Source organism: Stegodyphus dumicola, chromosome 8, assembly GCF_044657685.1.
Source record: "Stegodyphus dumicola isolate Sdum_Otavi_A_Nest chromosome 8, ASM4465768v1".
NCBI classification, from domain to species: Eukaryota; Metazoa; Arthropoda; class Arachnida; order Araneae; family Eresidae; genus Stegodyphus; species Stegodyphus dumicola.
Genome location: NC_140775.1, coordinates 150,172,415 through 150,191,770, shown reverse-complemented (window position 1 = coordinate 150,191,770; position 19,356 = coordinate 150,172,415). Strand labels below are relative to the sequence as shown.

The 19,356-nt window shown below is 31.6% G+C and overlaps 2 protein-coding genes across 5 annotated transcripts in view; one reads left to right on the top strand and one right to left on the bottom strand.

Annotated features, from left to right (window-relative positions):
- Positions 1-19,356, bottom strand: part of LOC118200183 (unconventional myosin-Ie-like) — a 297,322-nt gene that overhangs the window by 215,048 nt on the left and 62,918 nt on the right. The window contains exon 2 of one of the 3 annotated variants that reach the window (XM_085822569.1): positions 16,225-16,369. The exons of 1 other annotated variant lie outside the window; for it this stretch is intronic. The gene's annotated coding sequence lies outside the window, so the exon portion shown is untranslated. Of the gene's footprint in view, positions 1-16,224; positions 16,387-19,356 lie in introns of all 3 variants that reach the window. One more of the 3 variants, XM_085822568.1, reaches the window with a different exon arrangement.
- The window catches only part of Ih (hyperpolarization activated cyclic nucleotide gated potassium channel Ih), a 274,094-nt gene continuing 269,748 nt past the window's right edge, over positions 15,011-19,356 (top strand). For both annotated transcript variants that reach the window (XM_085822572.1, XM_085822571.1), the window contains exon 1: positions 15,011-15,204. In XM_085822572.1, coding sequence (XP_085678698.1) covers positions 15,137-15,204 — 68 coding nt within the window. In that variant the 5' untranslated portion in view covers positions 15,011-15,136. The remainder of the gene's footprint in view (positions 15,205-19,356) is intronic.

Sequence of the window (19,356 nt, the reverse complement as noted above, 5' to 3'; positions counted from 1 at the left end):
CGTTATCACTTTCAAAGTAGTTCCCTTCAGCATTCACATATTTCTGCATTCGGTGCTGCCATTGCTGGTAACAGTTCTGGAACGAGGTTTTTGGCTCTTCAGGAGATTCTCCGTTTCTGCCTGAACCTGTTCAGCTGAGGTAAAATGGGTTACCTCTAAGACTGTAACTTTAGGAAATAAAAAAATTCCCATGGAGCCAAATCAGGTGAAAAAGGAGGATGTCCAATCATCATAATGTTTTTGTTGGTAGGAAACTGCTTGACAGATAGGGCCGTGTGAGTGGGTGCATTGCCTTCGTGCAACAGCCATCCATCCCTTTTTTTCCCAACTGTTTCACGAAGTCTTTTTAGTACTTCAATATAGTAGTATTGGTTTAACAATCTGACCACTGGGAACCCATTCAATCATGATGAACGCGCTGGGCGCTCATCATCTTCCACACTGTCCCCTTTCCCTAAAAACCGCTTATGCCATTCAAACACATCCGCATGAGACAAAGTTTCATCTCCATAAGCCTCGGTTAACACTTGAAGTGTTTCCTCCGTGGCTGATTTCTTAAGTTTCACAAGAAACTTGATGTTGATTCGTTGTTCGGTTTTTACATTAGACATTTTCCCGGCAGAATGTAGTTTTACCTGTTCACTCAATGACTCAGTACTCCCCATTGGCGTGGGCGATTAAGCCAAAACTGGCCGCATGGATAGAGGAGGTGTGTGGCATGACGTTACCAAAACAGTTATTGGCAACTCCATTCTGTTTTCAAGCTACACACTTAGTCTCTTTTTTTTTTTTTTTTTTTTGTGTGTGTGTGTGTGTGGCACACCTTATGTTCTTGGGAATCAAAAATAATTCGAGGATTTGGGACAATGACATGGTTAGTGTCCCTAATACACATATGTTCAAAAGCCAATTACAGTTTTAAATAGAGGTGTAATGGATATCTACCAAATATCCGCTATCCAGTATAACTGGCCTACATACCAGATGTGCTACAACTACCGTATGTCATGATTATAAGGCCCCACTATTCTGCAGCTCCTTTTTAATTTCATGGCCCTTACTGAGTTTTCATTAATTACAAAATATTCGGAAAATTTTTTTGTAACTAAAAACACCAAAAATTTCTCTTTTTAAGCAGAATGTGCTGATTTTAAAAATTAAAAAATATAATAAAGTAGCAAAAGGTTCAAAACCATTGCAGATCTGATAAAATGCAACAATTGCTCAGAATGTTTTGATAAAGTTCTGCTGCCTCATCTTTCACAAAATGTCCATGTTTCTAAAAGTAGTTTTGCCTTTATATGGTTTTAGCTTAAAAGTTATTTCTTAAACCCTTTAGGCTGCTATCACACGGCGGTTTGTTACGGAAGAACAACTGTTTGGAACAATTTTTCTGCTTTGTCACAACAGCCAAACACCATAGATCGCTTTGGGGTTAACACAGGGAAAACTGGTTCCCCATTACAAACAACCTGATAGCATTCGAAGCTGATAGCTGATTGGTTGAAAACTAACAATTTACAATTTTTTTGGAAAGAAAGGAAAAAGTCGCACGTCTTTCTTTCAATAGTAGACCAGTGAAAAATATTGTCCGAAACAGTTGTTCGAGTGAAACAAACGCCGTGTGATATGGGCCTTTTACACGACTTAGGCCAATAAGCTGAGCTTATTTTCACTAAGAGGTTTGGTTATTTTAATACGATAAAACACAGGAAGGCTCGCGACGTAAGAAAGGTGTATCTTCATGGATATCTTTGTAAAGGAAACTGTTTCCTATTCACACTATACAGAACCTAGTTTCGCGTAGTTAAGCAATGAAAACTAACTTTGCAACACAATTAGTTCTCCTGGTTTCGAGCCTGACTCAAATTATTCAGTGATTTTGACCCCTCAGTCACTGGTGGGACTGTTTCACTTAGCTATCAATGGTAATGTTCTTTTTTCTCACAGCTGGATTAAAACGGTATTTATTTATTGAAAAAATTTTAATTGGCCATTTATTGCACATCCTACGTACCTTAAGTAGATACTATTTTTGTAAAACAGTCCTAAAATGATATCTCATTAACAGGGTTGGAATGTCCATTCTCATCATTTTCGAGGTTTTAACTGTTAACGATTATCCCGCATTTTCTTTGCTCCATTAATGAGAGTAAAATGTTTTTAGCCACTTCATCCAATCTTGATCCATTATTCAGAAAAAGATTTATAAATCTTGAATTTAAAATAAACTGCTACTGAAATGGATTCATTTTTATTTATGCGTTCAACTCTCTACAGTTCAAAGCTCTTATGATTGATTTTGAATATCGATTTAATGCTTCTTTCATAGGAATGACTTTTGAAATTACTGATTTGGATGAACTTTAATTTTTAATTTTAGAAACTTTCCTTTCCCTTCTGATTTAATTTTTCTGCCGGAATGTAAATTTTAATGACATGTATGCAAATTTGAAGTGAGTTCGGAATCAGAATTTAAGCAGCAGTTTTAAGAGTGGAGAGCTAGTTCCGAATTTACGGCGCGTGTTTAAAGTAGCTTTGTACGTAAACAGCTGGTGCTTAGCCACTCTCTTTAGATTGTATTGATATTCTATGTTCGGATTTGCTGTGTGCAACCGATTTAGCGGTTTAGATAACGACGGAGCCAGTCGTGTAGCCAAGATTACTTTATTGTGATTGTACATATTATTTTTCTGTTAAGTTACTTAGTCACAAGTGGTGGTAGATTGTGAGCGCAGCGAGTGCATTTTCTGTTAAGTTCAAACAAAAAGGTTAATTAAGTCTTTTTCTGCAGTCATCTTTTTCTTTCAAGACCTCGCGAGAATTCGCTACTTAATCGTTTCAGCTAGGGTTCTAGAGCAGCGGTTCTCAAACTTTTGACTAACGCGTACAATCTAAACAAAAATTGAAAACATTTAGTACCACCACTACAAAGTAGCACTACCACCACTACTCTTGAAAAAAGCTCAGATAGCATAAATTTACGAGTGTTACATAAAAAACTCAATCAGGATGTTGGGGTTTTAATTTTTGAATTTAATAGTTAAAAATACTTTGCTTCTTTGCATACCACCTATTTTTCTCTTGCGTACTACCGGTTGAGAACCCCTGGTCTAGAGTATATGATTCCAAAACATACTAGAAAACTACAAACTTCTTATTAATCGGAGTAAAAACGACATCAACAATTAACTCAAAATCGCGGTTTATTCGAAGGCAGTTAAAAATACAGTAAAGAGGCGTGACCCATAATATTAATAACTCAATGTAATGACCTGTAATAGTGAAAAGCTAATAACAATTTACTTTTATTTTTCAAGCTGTTTAACACAGACAATATGATTATTTGGTACGTAAACTAAATCAGTGTTCGGTACAAAACAAATACACTGTCGATAATAAAAGAATAAAACATAGTTAGAAATGAAGAAACTAAGTGATATTAAATAACAATATGTGTAATAGAAGTTGAACAATGATAGTGAGTTAAACGTGCTTAAAAAATCGGCTAGAAACTTGTTTTCGAAGAGTTCATCTAAGCCGCTATCATTTTCTATCGCATGCTAACTGCAAGGGGATAGAAAAATGATGCATTATTATCTCATGGACTTTCTTTTTGCTTTGTATATTTTCTCCAGACAGTTTTGCTTTACCCTGTTGGTATGTGATAGCCATTTTCTATCGTTGCGCAATAAATGAACTTAAAATTTAGCTAATCCGCTCCCTGCAAAATTGAATTTAATTGAAGACACCAATCATACTTGAAAAACTTCGAATTTTATAATGTTTTATGATAATTTGATCAAATATTTCTACATATATTGTTTTACATAATACGTATGGCATAGATTCATTCAATACTTTCTGTATAAAAAGAAATGAAGGAATTGAAATGGACTTTTTTAAACTTTAGGAATGGGTTTAATTTAAAATTGAAATTTTTTTCCTCCGCGTAAGAAAGAATGTGTAAAACAGCGGTTACGAAATCGCTCACTATGGCTAAAAAGAAATTGATAGAGATTTACGCTTACTCTTTAATGTAACTTAAACTTTCCCATGCTTTCATCTGCCAAGCAACAGTTGGAGCTCCATTAAATCAGGATCTCACTTCAATTGCATGGTCTGGCCGTTGTCCAAAAGAAGTTTACATAAACCGAACGATTTATCAGTATGCTATTCACAATTGTTGCAGAGTGAAGGGACAGAAAAAAATTCTGTAATAACTTCGGAGTAGTGACTTTGATGTTTATGATTGAAGTATGCATTTGAAAGCCCATAAAAATTTTATTCGGCTTCAGATATTGAAAAGTACTATTAAATTAACATACTGCTTCGAATGGTTGAACCGGAAAGCTAAAAATATTCAAAGCTGGAGAAATGAATATTTGCAATTAAAGTGAAGGAAGCTTTTTAATATCCGAGCTTCTGTTATTCTGCAGATTGAAGTTAAAAATTTTCTTAAAGGTTTCTTTTTAATGATTCGAAGAAAACCTCTTCGAAGTTCTTCATTTTTTCAACTCGCAGATTTTGTGTTGTAGTAAAGTACTGCCAGTCGAAAAAAATATTTGTTACCCGTCAATGATGTTTATTCTTTCATTAGTTACAGCAAGCTGCTCTTGTTTCGAATACAGATTGAAGTTAAGTAACTAAATGAATTTATTCTCGGAATTAACTGCTTGGAAATACAAGCAAATATTAATAGCATGTTAAAGTTATGTTTAACATAGGTTAGTTCTCTCTCCTATGCTTTTTCAAGTTGCAGGGAGTAGTTGTGATTTTGATTTAAGCGTGAACGTCGTCTCCGTTACTACCGGGTAAATTAAAAGTTGACCGCATCACTGAAATATTTGAAATATCGGTAGAATTACTTCAGGTACTTTATGTTCAAAATTCCTAGAAATACTGCAATAGTTTAAAAACAGTAATTCACGAAATAGAGATAATTTTAAGCGCACATAATATGAAACAACAGTTTGAAGACTTAATCAAGCACTAGGTGCAATCAGTTGAAACCCGTTCTTTGACCATAAGTGCAATATACGTAAAAGGAATGTATATTTGCAATGCTATATCATGACATATATCCTTGTTCTTGTGCAGCATTAATTATAGTTTCCCGAACTGTAGTCCGCGACATAACTGGTTTTTGAAGCCTGCTTTCGTAGTCTTTCTAGATTTTTAAAAAAGACAAAAAATAAAATTAAAATTAACTATTACACACTGTAGAGTCATTCGGATTTTTTTATGCAGGAGACATGAGAAGTGCGTAGTGGCTTCGGGACTTGAACCTGGACCTCACGAATACTCGCCGAGTGTGCCACCATTACGCGGCGAAGGCATGTGGAAATGGGGGAGAAAATACCTTATAACACTATACTAAAAAATCTGAGTCTGGAAATTACATACAGCAATCGTTTATTGCCCATACCCCAAAGGCTTACATTTTATGAAATTTATTAGTAATTAATTACTCTACCTGCGAATAAGAAAAGGTGTATTTAAAGCATTATGATTGCGGAACTTCTTACCAGAATGCATCTAAATATAGATCAGCAATACAAGAATTAGCAAGCTTATCACATTACATTGATACCAAGTACCAACATTTGTTTAACTTTTAGTTAATAAGATAAAGATTATCCAAATTCTAATAGCATTGAATTATTAAAAGAATTTATAAATTTTATTCTATCAACTGAATTACGTAATGCCAATATCAAATTTATCGAATTTTATTTAACTGTTGGTAAAAAATATATGTATACTGGTAGTAACATATGGTAAAAAAGTTGTTTTCGAAGGGGACAAATTTATGGTGGTCCGCAGAACATTCTAATTTATAAAAACGGTTCTTACAATGATACATGCGTCTCGAAGACCATGTGTTGGACTGGATAATAATATTTAGACAAGAATGTGAATAAACAAATAATTGTTTTCGTCATAGTCAAATCCATGTTGTTGCCACAGCGGTTCAGTTGTAAAAGTTGAATGAGACCATTTGCGGGAAGTTGGGCGTCTCAACATATGATCCACAAGCGGATCAGTTTAGCATTGAATCAGATCAGCATAGAAGATTGTGAAAGGTTTGGGGTGCAACAAAGTGGGCGCAGTGAGTTCTTTGGACTTTGGCGGAGCAAGAATAGCTGGAGCGTCTGAGGTTTCACTCAGATATCGATATGAAGGCTACCATCCGTCAATAATTCGACAGCAAATGTTTTTCAATATTCGTAGATTGGTCACACAGTGAAAAATGAGTTTGAACGCCTACTGTGATTTCTAAAGAATAAATACTCATTCTAGAAAGTGCAATTAAATGCAATTTTTACTTTTACAGATATTTATCTGCAAACAGTTTTCCGTTGATCAATTCATATCTAAGTGCTATTCACTGAGACTTGAAGATAACAATACAACGAATTAAAAAAGCAAATTATAAAAATTTTAAAATAGTGTATAAAAAACCATAATGTGATATAGATAGAACAGGTAAGAAAATGAGATAGGCAAAACGGAGCCTATTCAGTACCTGCATGCAGGATTAGTACAAATTTTTGATTTATGGATTATTTTTTTTTGTGGCAAAGTAAATCTTATTAATATTTCCTGCAAATGAAGAGGCAGCAATTTTGTCAGAACACGAAATTCGCCTAGCGAAAGTAATAACACAATTTTAGAGGTGTTAAAAATTAATTTAACTTAAGCATAGAAAAATTGGGCTTAAAAGTGATATAATGTTTGAGCAAATCTCATTATTTTCATCGAGTTTTAAATGAAGTATACAGAAATTGCAATGAAAGAAAGCTTGAAAACATGGGAAAATGATAAAAAAATCCATAGTAAAGACAAGGCTGGGACCAAAACTGGGAAATAATCAAATAGCGGAAACGTTTTATAAAACAAAGGAAATAGCCCCAGTTACAGAAAAGGGAAAGAAAGACTATGAAACGCGGAAAAAGCACAAAAAGCACGAAAAACTATTTAAGATGCAATCTGGAAGGCTGAACAATTCAATTTAATGCTTTATCTTTCAATTAATGAAACATCAAAGATTCTAGGACAATTTAGATTTATTTATTTTCTTTCTTTCTACTGTTTTTTAGAAATTTGATCCTTTTAGATATTCTTGCAGTTATTAGTTTTTCTGTCTGTATTTTCCATTTGTTTTTATTATGGATAGTGCATATATGTTAATTTAAATTTTGCACTTGATAAATTATTTGTTTGCGGATTCTCTACACGCTTTCCCATATTCTTTCCGTAGCGTTTTGACGTTAGAGCTATTCTTTCAAAAGTCATTTATATAATTGTAATAATTGTCAGTAATATATAATTTGTGTTTAAGTCGTGAGACATAAATTGTGCTTGTGTTATAAAATATAAATTCTGCTTATTTGAATAACATTGAGAAAATAAATCCATACGCTAGTTTTCAAACTTGAATGCAATTTAATCTCATTAAAAATTAAAAACTGTCCATTTTTATAGAACGTCAAGAACAAATGCGCTGTTTCAATAATTATGATCTAAAATGCCTAAAAATACTAAACTTGTAAAATTTAAGTAAATTAAAAAGTAGATTATAAATTAAGTTATAACGAAAACAAAATATTATAATTCATAAATTGTAAAAAGAAATTGAACAAGCAAAATAAAGCAAAATTTAAAATAAATTGAAAAAGCAAAAAATCCCGATAAAATAAAGTAAATTGACAATATAGGTTAAACTAGGATTTATGTGTTAGGCTATTCGAATATGACAAAGAACACTTGCGTAATAAAATAGATAATTTTGTGGAGAACGTTCTAAGGAAAAATGGTTCCTATTCAAGTTTAAAACTGTGGGGAAAGCACGAAAACTAACCACGAAGCCAGTGGATTATTCTGAAATCGAATCCGAGTCAAATTTCCGTTATCAGTAGCATCGTCTTAGATCACATGATGCATGAGCCAAATGCATCTAAATTAAAAAATTGTGAAGAAGGAGTTGTTTGTTTTTCTTACAAAATTGTATAATGAAATTCTTATTAATTATATTAATTATACAGCTTTAATCATTCATTTTTATTTAGAATCAGAAATTTAAAGTAAAACAAATTGCAGTCTGTCATATTGCGATCTGTAAGATAGAAAGAATACTGTCTGCCCACAGACAGTGCATGATTTCCAATTACAGCAAAGGCTGACGAAATATTTTACACTGCTACAAATAAGATGAGCATTCTCTTATCCCTTCCTTTTCTTTTACAACATGCCATATTGGGCAAATTTCGCATAGCTGCAAGCGGTCGCTTTATAGCATCCGGCAGAGAGTTTTGTTGTTTATAACTGAATTAGAGGCTAATTTTTTATTTCAATTTTTACTCTGTACTATACATTTACTTAAGATTGGCTCATTTCACAGTTTCTTTGTGGATGATAAAGTATTAATTCTTAAAATAAGTGTAGATAATAATACTTTTTCTAGAATTTGGAGCACGATTGAAAATCAAACATAGGTGCTTTCAAAGAACCTATTCAATAGATGTTTAATTGTTTTTTTTTTTTTTTTTTCTTTTTTTAAATCTTTCGCTGAAAAGAAAACTGTAAAAAATTACAAACTTTAAGGAGCATGTGTAGTAAATATAAATCCAAAATGTTCTACACATTTTCAAACTAAGTTATACTAGAAAATTAGATAAAAATAATATTTAATAGTGAAGAAACCTTTTTCCTTGGCCTGGTCAGTTGCTTTATATGGCAAGAATAAATATATGGAGTAAAAAATCTGATGTGTACACCACATGACTTCCTTGTACGGAATATTAAATTACATGCATTTTTTTCTTGAATTTCATTTAAATTGATTGGATTGAATAAAATCTACTTCGTCGACAGCGCATAAACCACAATAGAATAAATGCACTCTTTAAAATTCACTATATTTGTTTACTATAACGACACTCTGAAGGCACAAAATTTATATCATTTGAAGAATTATCTTATCGTTGCCACATGTTCTATTCAAATACTATAATAAAGCTAGAACGATGTATGAAAGAAATTAAACAGAATCAAACAAAACAGAAAAGAAACAGTTTTTCACAGACGATTTAGTATTTCTCATTCAATTAATTCAGTTCTCACTTCGCGACAAGCCAAAAATACCCAAAAACTCAAAATATCTGCATTAAAAATTACGAAGCAAATTTTAAACACTTATTTCCTTCAAAACATTCCAGAAAGGATTAAGCATGATTTATTTCCCAATAATAAATGAAGGCGTTATCTTTGTTGTTGCGGAGCTTAGTCTCTCTAGATTGGCAACAAATCTACAATTCTGCTGTTTCAAATGTAAACAAATATGTCCGCCATGTTATTTAAAACTTAACCGCACTTAAACAGCTTTTAAATTGTTGATAATTATACAAATATTGCTTCCAGAATTACGAAAGGCATAAAAACCTTAACCGGAAGATAAGAACAACATTTCATTCATTTTTAAAGCAAAAAATGTTCAATTTACAAACATATAAGAGTAAAGAAACTGAGATCACTGTGCCGAGTAACAGAGTGGATATATATATAAATATAGTATTTATATACGTTTGGTGCGGCCGATTGCAACCAAAATACGAGGTGCACATCTACATGTTATAGCAGTCCTATATACAAAATTTCAACGTTCTGAGGCTACTCGTTTTCGTTATGCGAGATACGTACGTACGTACATACGTTCGTACAGACGCCAGGAAAAATTCTCTTCAGAATTCATTTTAAAGCAGTTTTATAATTTTTTTGAAGGAAAAGAGTCTTTTATTCTATCCTTACGTACAGATATCACGCAAAAACATCGTTAAATTGCATTCGATAGCGGTCAAAATGGATATTTTCGTTGAAATATGCTGCCTGAAACGTTTCGCGATTACAATACTTTCTTTTTACTTCGTACAAGGAAGTAAAAAGGATTCAGAAACTTCATTGCGCTAGTATCTATTTCAACACATGAATGAAAAATTTCATTATAATCAGGGTTTATCTCAGCCGAAGCCGAATTCTGGTACAACTCTGAGTGAAATTGTAATTCCACGCAGAGCACATCAAAACTACATATAAGACGAGCTCCGGTACTTTGTTTGAACTTTAATATTAAAAGAAAATTCTGTTAATAATACAGCATTTTGTTTAGCAATTAATAAAACTAATATTGGGTGCTAAATCCTGAATGAATGCCTCAACCTGGGAAGAGCAAAATGGGAAAACTCAGCAGTCCAGGAAGAAAATCCTCTATGATAGAAGGAGGGAAAGAATTTTTATTATTATCAGGAATAGGAACATTTATAAATCTGGTCAAAACAGCTTAAAACGGATTAGAAGCAGAAACGAAAAATCCATTTGATCTGAATGCGAAAAATACTAATCAAAATACTTACCTTACTTGTAAACCTCGGTATCATATTTGTCTCTATTAATATACTCACCTTTCATTCGTTTTATTAAAGTTCTACGAATTTTTTAAAATTTATTACTGATTTTCTTATTGTTATTTAATTTTGGTGATATTTTAATTTACCGTTTATTTACTAAACATTAGTCTAACTGGATTCCTTAATAAGGAAAACTGAATTATGACTCTCCTATACAAATTACATGTACACCTTAACTGAAAAAAAATTCGAATCAGCCTAAAAACTAGGGAATTTTAAATTTGTATTATGGAAATTTCAATATTTTATATGCTGTGCATTCTTTAACAGTATTAACACACAAAATACTCTAACGTTCGAATACACTTAATGCTAACTTTAACATTCATTAATATAGTTTTAAAAAATTTATGTGAAGCAGCATGCTTTTTATGAATTTCAGGATACGCCCCTGCCCAGTATTCATTGGTATGGTGAGTAAAACGTTTTGAATTAATGTAATTTTGATTGCATTTGAATGTAAAGGAATTATAGCAGTGTTATTTGTTTTATATAGTTAAAAGAAATTCCAATCAAAACACTTTTCCCGAGCACATGTCCCGTTTTCTAAATCTTTCTTTACGTTTAATTATATTAAATTACGTTATAGCTGTAGTATAGCTTTGACAAATTCATTTTAACAATGCATTTTTGGATGTCTTTTTTAATACTATAAAGAGTTGATTTAAATACTTACACGAAAGAATATATTTTTTCTATTTATACTCACTAATTATTTATATACATAATATTTATATTTATGAGATTTCATATCATACAGTTTATATACAGGAGTTCATGAAAGACGGCGACGACCACGATTTCCGAAACTATTGATACAAGGCATGCATTTACAATTATAAAATTTCTTTCTTAATTGTAGCGAATTTTATAACAGTCTCAGAACTCAAAGTAGAATAATTTAGAAGACATAAACTTTGAATTTTTTTGTATGATCCATGTACAGCAAAGTTTTCCATTTACGAAAAATATTTATGATATTTTAATAATTACAAAAAAGTTCTGTACTTTTACGCGCAATACTTGTGGTGATATCAGGAGATAAATTTACCGATTTACATTGTATTTACATCATATTTCAACGCATATCTTTGATCGAAATCAAACATTTTCCTAAAATGTGCCTTAAAATTTAGAAAGCAACTATAAAATAAAAGTATCTTATTTGGCGATTAATAGCTTTGTAGAGATATTAGAATTTTTTTGGAAGCAAGCACGATAAAAATTAGTAAACGCTTTCGCCGAGAATCGAACCACGGAGCTCTGGAATACCGGTCCAGCGTGCAGAACCACTACACCACGAAGGGACGCTAGTAAGGCGGGAGAAATACCTTATAGCTTTATGTGGAGAAAAGTACCACTAGTTATTAAATGTCTAATTAATACCAAGGGATATTAATTATGAATATAATTTTTTTTTCATTTTTACATATAAAGCAGTATTCTTCAAAATAATGCTCTACGGAACCTTGGAAATCCAAGCAACTGCACCATGGTTTCTGCATTCAAAATCAAAATGTGAAAGAATTTTAGAATACCACAGAGCCACAAAACTAGACATCTAGACTAATTAATTAAATAACATTTTTATTTCTCTTGCTGTTGCTACCTAAAATAGGAGTAAAATCTGCTTTTATGAATAAAATTGTAATGAAATAATGGTTTTCATTTGATTTTCCATACAGAGGGCATAGATAGTTTTATATGACTTGTAAGAAATAACCCACATATACACAAAAGCAGAAAGTACAGTTTTAGGGGTTTCAAATAGAATAAAGCTTTAAGAATTCCACAAAAGGAAATTGTGCTTTTAGGGCTCCAATTAGTCAAAAACGTTTAAAGAACTCTAGCGTTTATGTACAGGAAGTTTTGCATTAACTTATGCATCATTAAAGTGTAAAGAAAAGTTTTGTTTTATCTACTCATGATAAAAACTTAAGGATATTATAGCTCCCAGCATTCTTTGACTATCTTATAAAGATGACCATACATTCCGTAGAGCATGGAAGAGTTTCAGATTTTATTCAAATCTCCTGCTTTCGTCTATTTTATGAATTCTATAAATAATTTGGAAAATACATAAAAATTTTATTAGTTTCCGTCTGTGTAAGCATAGAAATATTTTGTTGGATCAGATTACAAATAAGTTCAGTATCAAATAATTATGCGTTCCACGTTCCACAACAAGTTTTTGGTTAACTTGAGTGGAGTTGTTTATGAAAGAATTTTTGGGTTTCTGTTCCAAATACGAGTCATATTTGAAAAAAATAATCAGTAAAAAAAGCAGTGCAATCAGATGTAAAATTTTAAACGATTCTCTTTGAAATATATGATAACATGGAAGGATATAGATGAAGGGTTAATAATATTCTCTCTCTCTCACACACGCACAAGTGATGCCTATTCTGACGAATATAAGTAATTGTTAGACGCTATACTACATTTAAATGGCTTTTTACTATTTTAAAGGCAGAGAATTCAATAGTTCTCCTGAAATAAAACTGAAACTGAAGCAAAGTGAGGTGAGTTTTTTTTCTTATTTTTAGATTAATTATGTTTATTTTAAATCTGAAAATTGAAAAACATAATTAAATGTCTGTACACTAAAAAAACAAGCGATCCAGCAGAAGCTAACCTTTTACCCCTGAAACAAATTCAGCTAAAGAAAGATACTTTGAAAGCTATGATAATCATAAATTGTTATTATTGCTGTAGTATGGCAGAAGTTTGGTCAGTCAGTTAATTGAAACGAAAATGTTTTGCAGATAATACAGGCGGCGGACGAATATCTAAAAATGCAACAGTTTTTGAACACCTGGGCGTTTTGATATCGTTTATTATGAAATCTTGCTTGTGAAATATTTTTTTGTATAAGACGAAATATCAAAAAAAGCTCATCAAGTTGTCAAGTTGTCAAGCCAAATCATCAAGTTGTCTAACCATGAATTTAGCTTCAGCAAAAATCTGCCCGCTCTGCAAGCAGTTTGTTACTGTCATTGCAGTAAAGTTGTGAATTAACTGTTTTGAAGGACATTAGAAAAATTCGTTTATTATATTAACTAATAAAATAACACATTTGAAGACTTCAGATTATATGTTTAACAATGATAAACTAAAATATTACTAAATTAAATAGTGCTAGAAATAAGTAATAAATTTTGAAAAAACGAGAAAATGAAGGAATCAAAAAAAAAAAAAAAAAAAGATCTTATTAAAAATTGCTATGTACTAAAATTTTATTTTGTAGGAAAAAGAATCAGAAATTTAATGCTAATTTAAATTAATTAAATGACAAACTAAAATAATAAACTAATTTGAATTTATAAACCCTTTAATTATAAAATAAACAAAGAATTTTAAAGTAAATATTATGAGACTCCTTAGCAACGAATTTCAAATTATTAATACAAGCAACTAAAAAACATTAGATGAGAAAGAAATGGCTTAAAATTATGCACATAAAGAAAATTAAACTTTTAACCTATATTAAGACAGTTAAATAAAAATTTATTTTGGTAATTTATTTTAATATTTCGAAATTTGGTTTAAGTTATGCATTTAGTATAGACATTAACCATTAGGTAATACAGTAAACATGCGAGAAAATTAGCAGAATACAATAAAATTAGTTCGTGGGATTATTTAAATGCTGAGCATTTCATTCGCAATTTCGAAAATTTATATTAAAATTTAAAGAAATTTAAATAAAATTTTAGAATGAAATGCTTAACAGTTAAACAGTTATATAAGCTCATATTTTTATATTTACGTAATTCCCACAGATACTTGAAATAAATTACAATTCTAAAATTTCTAAAATTTAAAATAAACTAAAAAGAATTTTAAATTTTTGATTGAAAGACAGTTTAAAAGAGAATATTTTAAGGAAACAAATTACAGACTTCTATTTTAAATCGCTAAGTAACTAAATTACTAAAGAAAGAAACTGAATATATGAATTAAATATTGACAAATATTATTAATACGTACCGAGTACAAAATTAAGCGAATGAATGTTATGCATGAATTAAGCGTAGAGAAATGGCATTTTTATGAGTTTGAGAACTATGATGAAATGAATACTTTATATGATGCAGAGTTTAAAAAACTGAAGTTGTACGTAAGAAATGAATAAAGAAGTAAACAGAATTTAAAAGGGAAAACTGATAAAAATAAGAAGTACATATATAACGTAAATATCAAATGAATCAGAAAAATATTGAAATATTTTCCTCGGTAGTGGAGCGAACTATATAGCCGAAAGTCGATCAATAGATCTGTGCCCGTTATCGAAGGTAATAACAACACTAGTTGAATAGTATCTGAGAGCATTGATGAAAATGAAATCGACGGAAAGAAGGAAGACTCAGACGATGGTTCTCGCTGGGTAAATGTGACCACAAAGTAATAAAGGTTAAGAAGTCGAGCCAAAGGGGACGAGTTCACGGTGGGGGAAGAAAGGCGACCCCCGAGAAAAAGACGTGGCGAGTGCGCTGAATGGCGTCAGAATGAATGAGCGGCTGCGGCGCCTCCAGGAGCATGTGCAGAACACACCTCACATCCTCCTCCTCCGGACGGCAGGGCAACCCTCTCTCTCTCCGAGAACAACTCGGCCCAGGAGGAAGAAGGATGAAGGGCAAAGGGCCCCCTCTTCGTTCGGGGCACGCCGCATGCAGTCCCGGCTGAAACCGCCACAACCTCCTCAAGGAGACTACGTCCATGACGCCCAGCCCCCCAGGTGAGTAATTCTACTATTCAGCTTCTCCAGGTAGGATACCGTTCTGGTAGCAGAGGAGGGATGGTGTATACCATCATGGCACAAGTTGCTTATCGATCAGAAGATGCTTTTCCTCGCCAGTGTGTGTGTGTGCTCGCCACTGTTTGAGGAGGAGGGCGCTGGGGGTTGGAAGAGGGGGTGAGTGGGCCAACTGCACGCGCATTCGACCGCCGCTGGGTCGGTCACCGACCAATGTTGGTGAAAAGATGGTACGAACAACACGATTATGAGATCAAGCGACTTCTGCATTGAACAACTTTGAGATTCGTAGTCTTCCGACCTCGTAGCAGTCTTGAATGGAATACTGTCCTTTAACCAAATCCGTCCCCAACCCCTCACCTTAACAAAATATATATAAAAGTAATTAAGGCTAACTACATCCGGAAGTGGTGTTTTAAACTTTTTATTTACATCACCTTTGATACTTTTCGCAACTGGATAAAGAGAAACGTTTTTAAAATTTATGCTTTATAAAACTTAATAGCAAGATACTCGAAGACAAAAGGTATTCCATAGCCAGCTATTCAAAAAAATTTAGACTGATTTCTTTTCTCGGCTGAATATCTCAAGTAAATATATTTACTTTGAATTTTTATAGTAGGTGTTTCATTAAAATTTGTTCTGCTTAAAACGTGCAATGAATCAAAACATTAATTTTAAATTTATGCTTGTAAGAAAAATGCTTATAAAAAAAGAAGCTTTTCTTTTGTCCTTTGATTAAAGTACTGAAGAAAATATTTCTTTATTGTGCCTTTGATTCTGGATATGTTCTTCTTAAACTTTCAGTTAAATACAGTGACGAGCTGGATGAAAAAGGATTATTCTCACGGATATTATTATGGCGACTGTAATTATTTTATTACATAGCACTTACTAAGTGGTATGAATATATGCAGATTTTATAATTTGTTATCATCTGTACAAATATAAGGATTCCTGAAATACAATCAGAACTTCTTTAAAATCAATCACATAACATACTTGTGAAATATTTCGATCTTGAGTCTGGAAGACTGTGCAGAATTCTTTTATTAAGCTGAAGGAATGAAGTGTCTGAAATCAAGTTTGTGATACCTTCTTTTATGTGGATATTTAAAGTACTCCACGGAAGTTTCATAGCACCTGCCTGGAAACCAGAAAGACCTTGGGAATAAAGGTATGACTGAATTAAAAATATACAGTATTTAAATAACAATGCAGAAATACTAATTTACTGAAGCTAAAATATTTTAAAAGAGAAAAGTCTCTAAAAGTATTGACTGAAAGTTAAAGCTTTTTATAAATCAAATCACTGAACTGTGTAATCCTCACGCGTAATTTGATAACTAGAACTGCTAACTTGATAATTCTCACTGCAAACGACACTTGATCCCTTTTAAACCATGAATAACTTTAAATTATGGAGAAATTTGAATAAGCATTACACTTTTATTTAACAAGAAAGTTGAATTTTGAATAAGTCTTTTAATTTTATAAATATTGAGAGAAAGTTACCAAAAACCCACTGAGCAACAAAGTACAATTTAAATTATCATTGTCTAGCGTTTTTGCTACAAATTGATAATCTCTTCAAATTTTGTTTAATTTTAAGTAGCATAGAAATATTTTGAAAAACTTTCATCTTCTGCTATGCTGCATGTCTGATTAAAAATAATATTGTGCTATGTTACCAAAAAGAATAATGTAATTCTGCTCTTGAAAGCGTATAAAATCAATTAAAAATTCTTGCCACAATTTTTAGATGTAGCTTGGTAGCAATAGTTTCATCAGTGAAGGTCTTCCATACAAAAATACCTTTAAAATGCGTATTACATGAAATAAATCTTAGAAAAACGATTTTTATTACCTAGGACTATTAAACAGTAATTACTCGTTACGGCTTTTATATAAATTAAAAAGGTATTTATTATTCTAAGCAGGCAAAACTTCATTTTTTTAATGCAAAATTGAATTGAATATCTAAAAATACTTTCTTTTAGCTCATCGTTAAACTCGCTAAATTGGGGGCCAATTTCAAATCGTAATTATTATTATTATTATTTTTTTAATGAAAATTTAACCTAGCCTTTAAAAATACATACTAAATAAATTTATATTTGTGTAATGAGGCGTATATCAATTAAAACTCAGAAATAGAATAAATAAATAAATAAATATAAATAAATTATTAAAATTTAGCTTAGGTATTACTGTTAAAGAAAATGCATTCATCCGTCATTTTTGATGACTAGTTTATAAAAAATACGGTTATATAAACTGAAAAAATACGGTTATATAAACTGTTTAATTCATTTAATTAACAAAAGAGAAATTATTTAAAGTATTTTTCTTGAAATAGTTATATCGAGTATTACTTTTCTGAACTCTCAGAATTTACAAGAGTCTCGTTAAAATTTTTAACATTTCACTCATTACTAAAGACTGAAAATTTTATCCCTAAATGCAGGCAATAATCACATTTTGTCTTTCTTCCAAAAGAATTTTCTAAATATTTGGCCGAAATTATAAGAGAAAAATTAAAATACAGCATTCTTTATTTAGAGAGCTTTTAGAGACGATTTTAATTCGCCTTTAGTATAACTCTTTAATTTTTTATATGCATTAAAATTACTTTGGAAGTTAACAAGGAAAAACAAGGGAAAAGAAGGAATAAAGTTATACTAACTATATTTATTGCAGGCACCAAATGTCTGACATTTTTATTAATTAGTGAATTAAATGAAATTTATATTATATTAAATTCTAAATAAAATCTGTTTTAGTTTTGATATTTTATTTAACTTATAGGACTTTTTCCTTGCATATTTTGTAATACTTCAAAATAGAAATATTTTATAACCAATTTTTAATAATTTAATACAAGAATTTTAAGCAAATTTTTAAAGTTATATTTTCTACTAAAAACGTTAACAACAAACAAAAGGATTTCAAAGTATTCACAAATTATTTTCTAAATCCTAATAATTTCAATAGTTAAAACAACGAGAACAGTAAAAATGAGCCTAAAGTTTCCAGTTCAACAGCCTTTTAAATTTTGACAGCCGCTCCTTAAGCACGTCAAATATGTGTTTCAAGTACGATATCGACATGAAATATAACAGGTTAGATATATTATGAACACATTTTGATCCCAAATCTGAAAACGCAATTTTTAAAAAACTTGAAAGAAGCTTTACGTCACTTACAGGTTTGCTTCTATCAGTTGTACTATAAATTTCTTTTTTGCTAAAAGATTTCGACCGAAATGTTTTCGCCTATAATTACAATTCAGTTACTATATCGCGATGAAATATTACTTATCACAGCCTGTTCAGTGAATTTAATACATTAGTTTGTGACGATTGTGCATCTAGAGACATTTTCATAATCTATGGGGCCCACCAGCGGCCGAGCGGTAAAGACGCTGAACACTGGTAGTTCGGTCTGAGGTTCGAATCCCGCGAACGGGCTGGCTGCATGGGCGTTTTCGTGGTTTTCCCCATGTGTAACGTATATACGAGCCAGTTTCCCTTAGAAAGTCCTCCACGAAAGGCATCGCTCCCTTTAGGCAGATAGCCCTCGTGTGCTTTGCCATAATTAAATACACCAACACCAACACCATAATCTATGGTTTGTGTTCAGATCTGAAGGTTAAGGTTTCCTATATGAAAACTTCTACATAATGCTCTATAGAAAAATCGACGACTGTTTTGATGAAAGGGTCTATTTAAAAGTCAGTAAAAAACTCAATATTTACATCCCTTAGTTAAATCTTTTAATTACAGTTTAAATAGTCTTGCAAAGTTATGGTCTGGGACTTGTATTTATTAGCCAAATCTAAATATACAACTGAAATCCTCAGGCGTATTGAGCATGCTTTTCAAAATGAAAGATTCTGAAGAGCCATTGTAATTCATTTAGGTAAATGTTTTTTCGTCCTCTGTTTGAAACAAAATTCAAGAGACCCCTCTAACTTTGCCCTTTTCTTTAATGTATCAGTAGCAACAAGTTGGTACAATACTTAGATGTTCTTTTGATAAACTTTTATCTACAAGAAGTTTTGATTAAAGCAAATGTAGTACTGGGTGAACTGTTTCAGAACCAAAAACTTACGAATTACGTTGATACTTACGA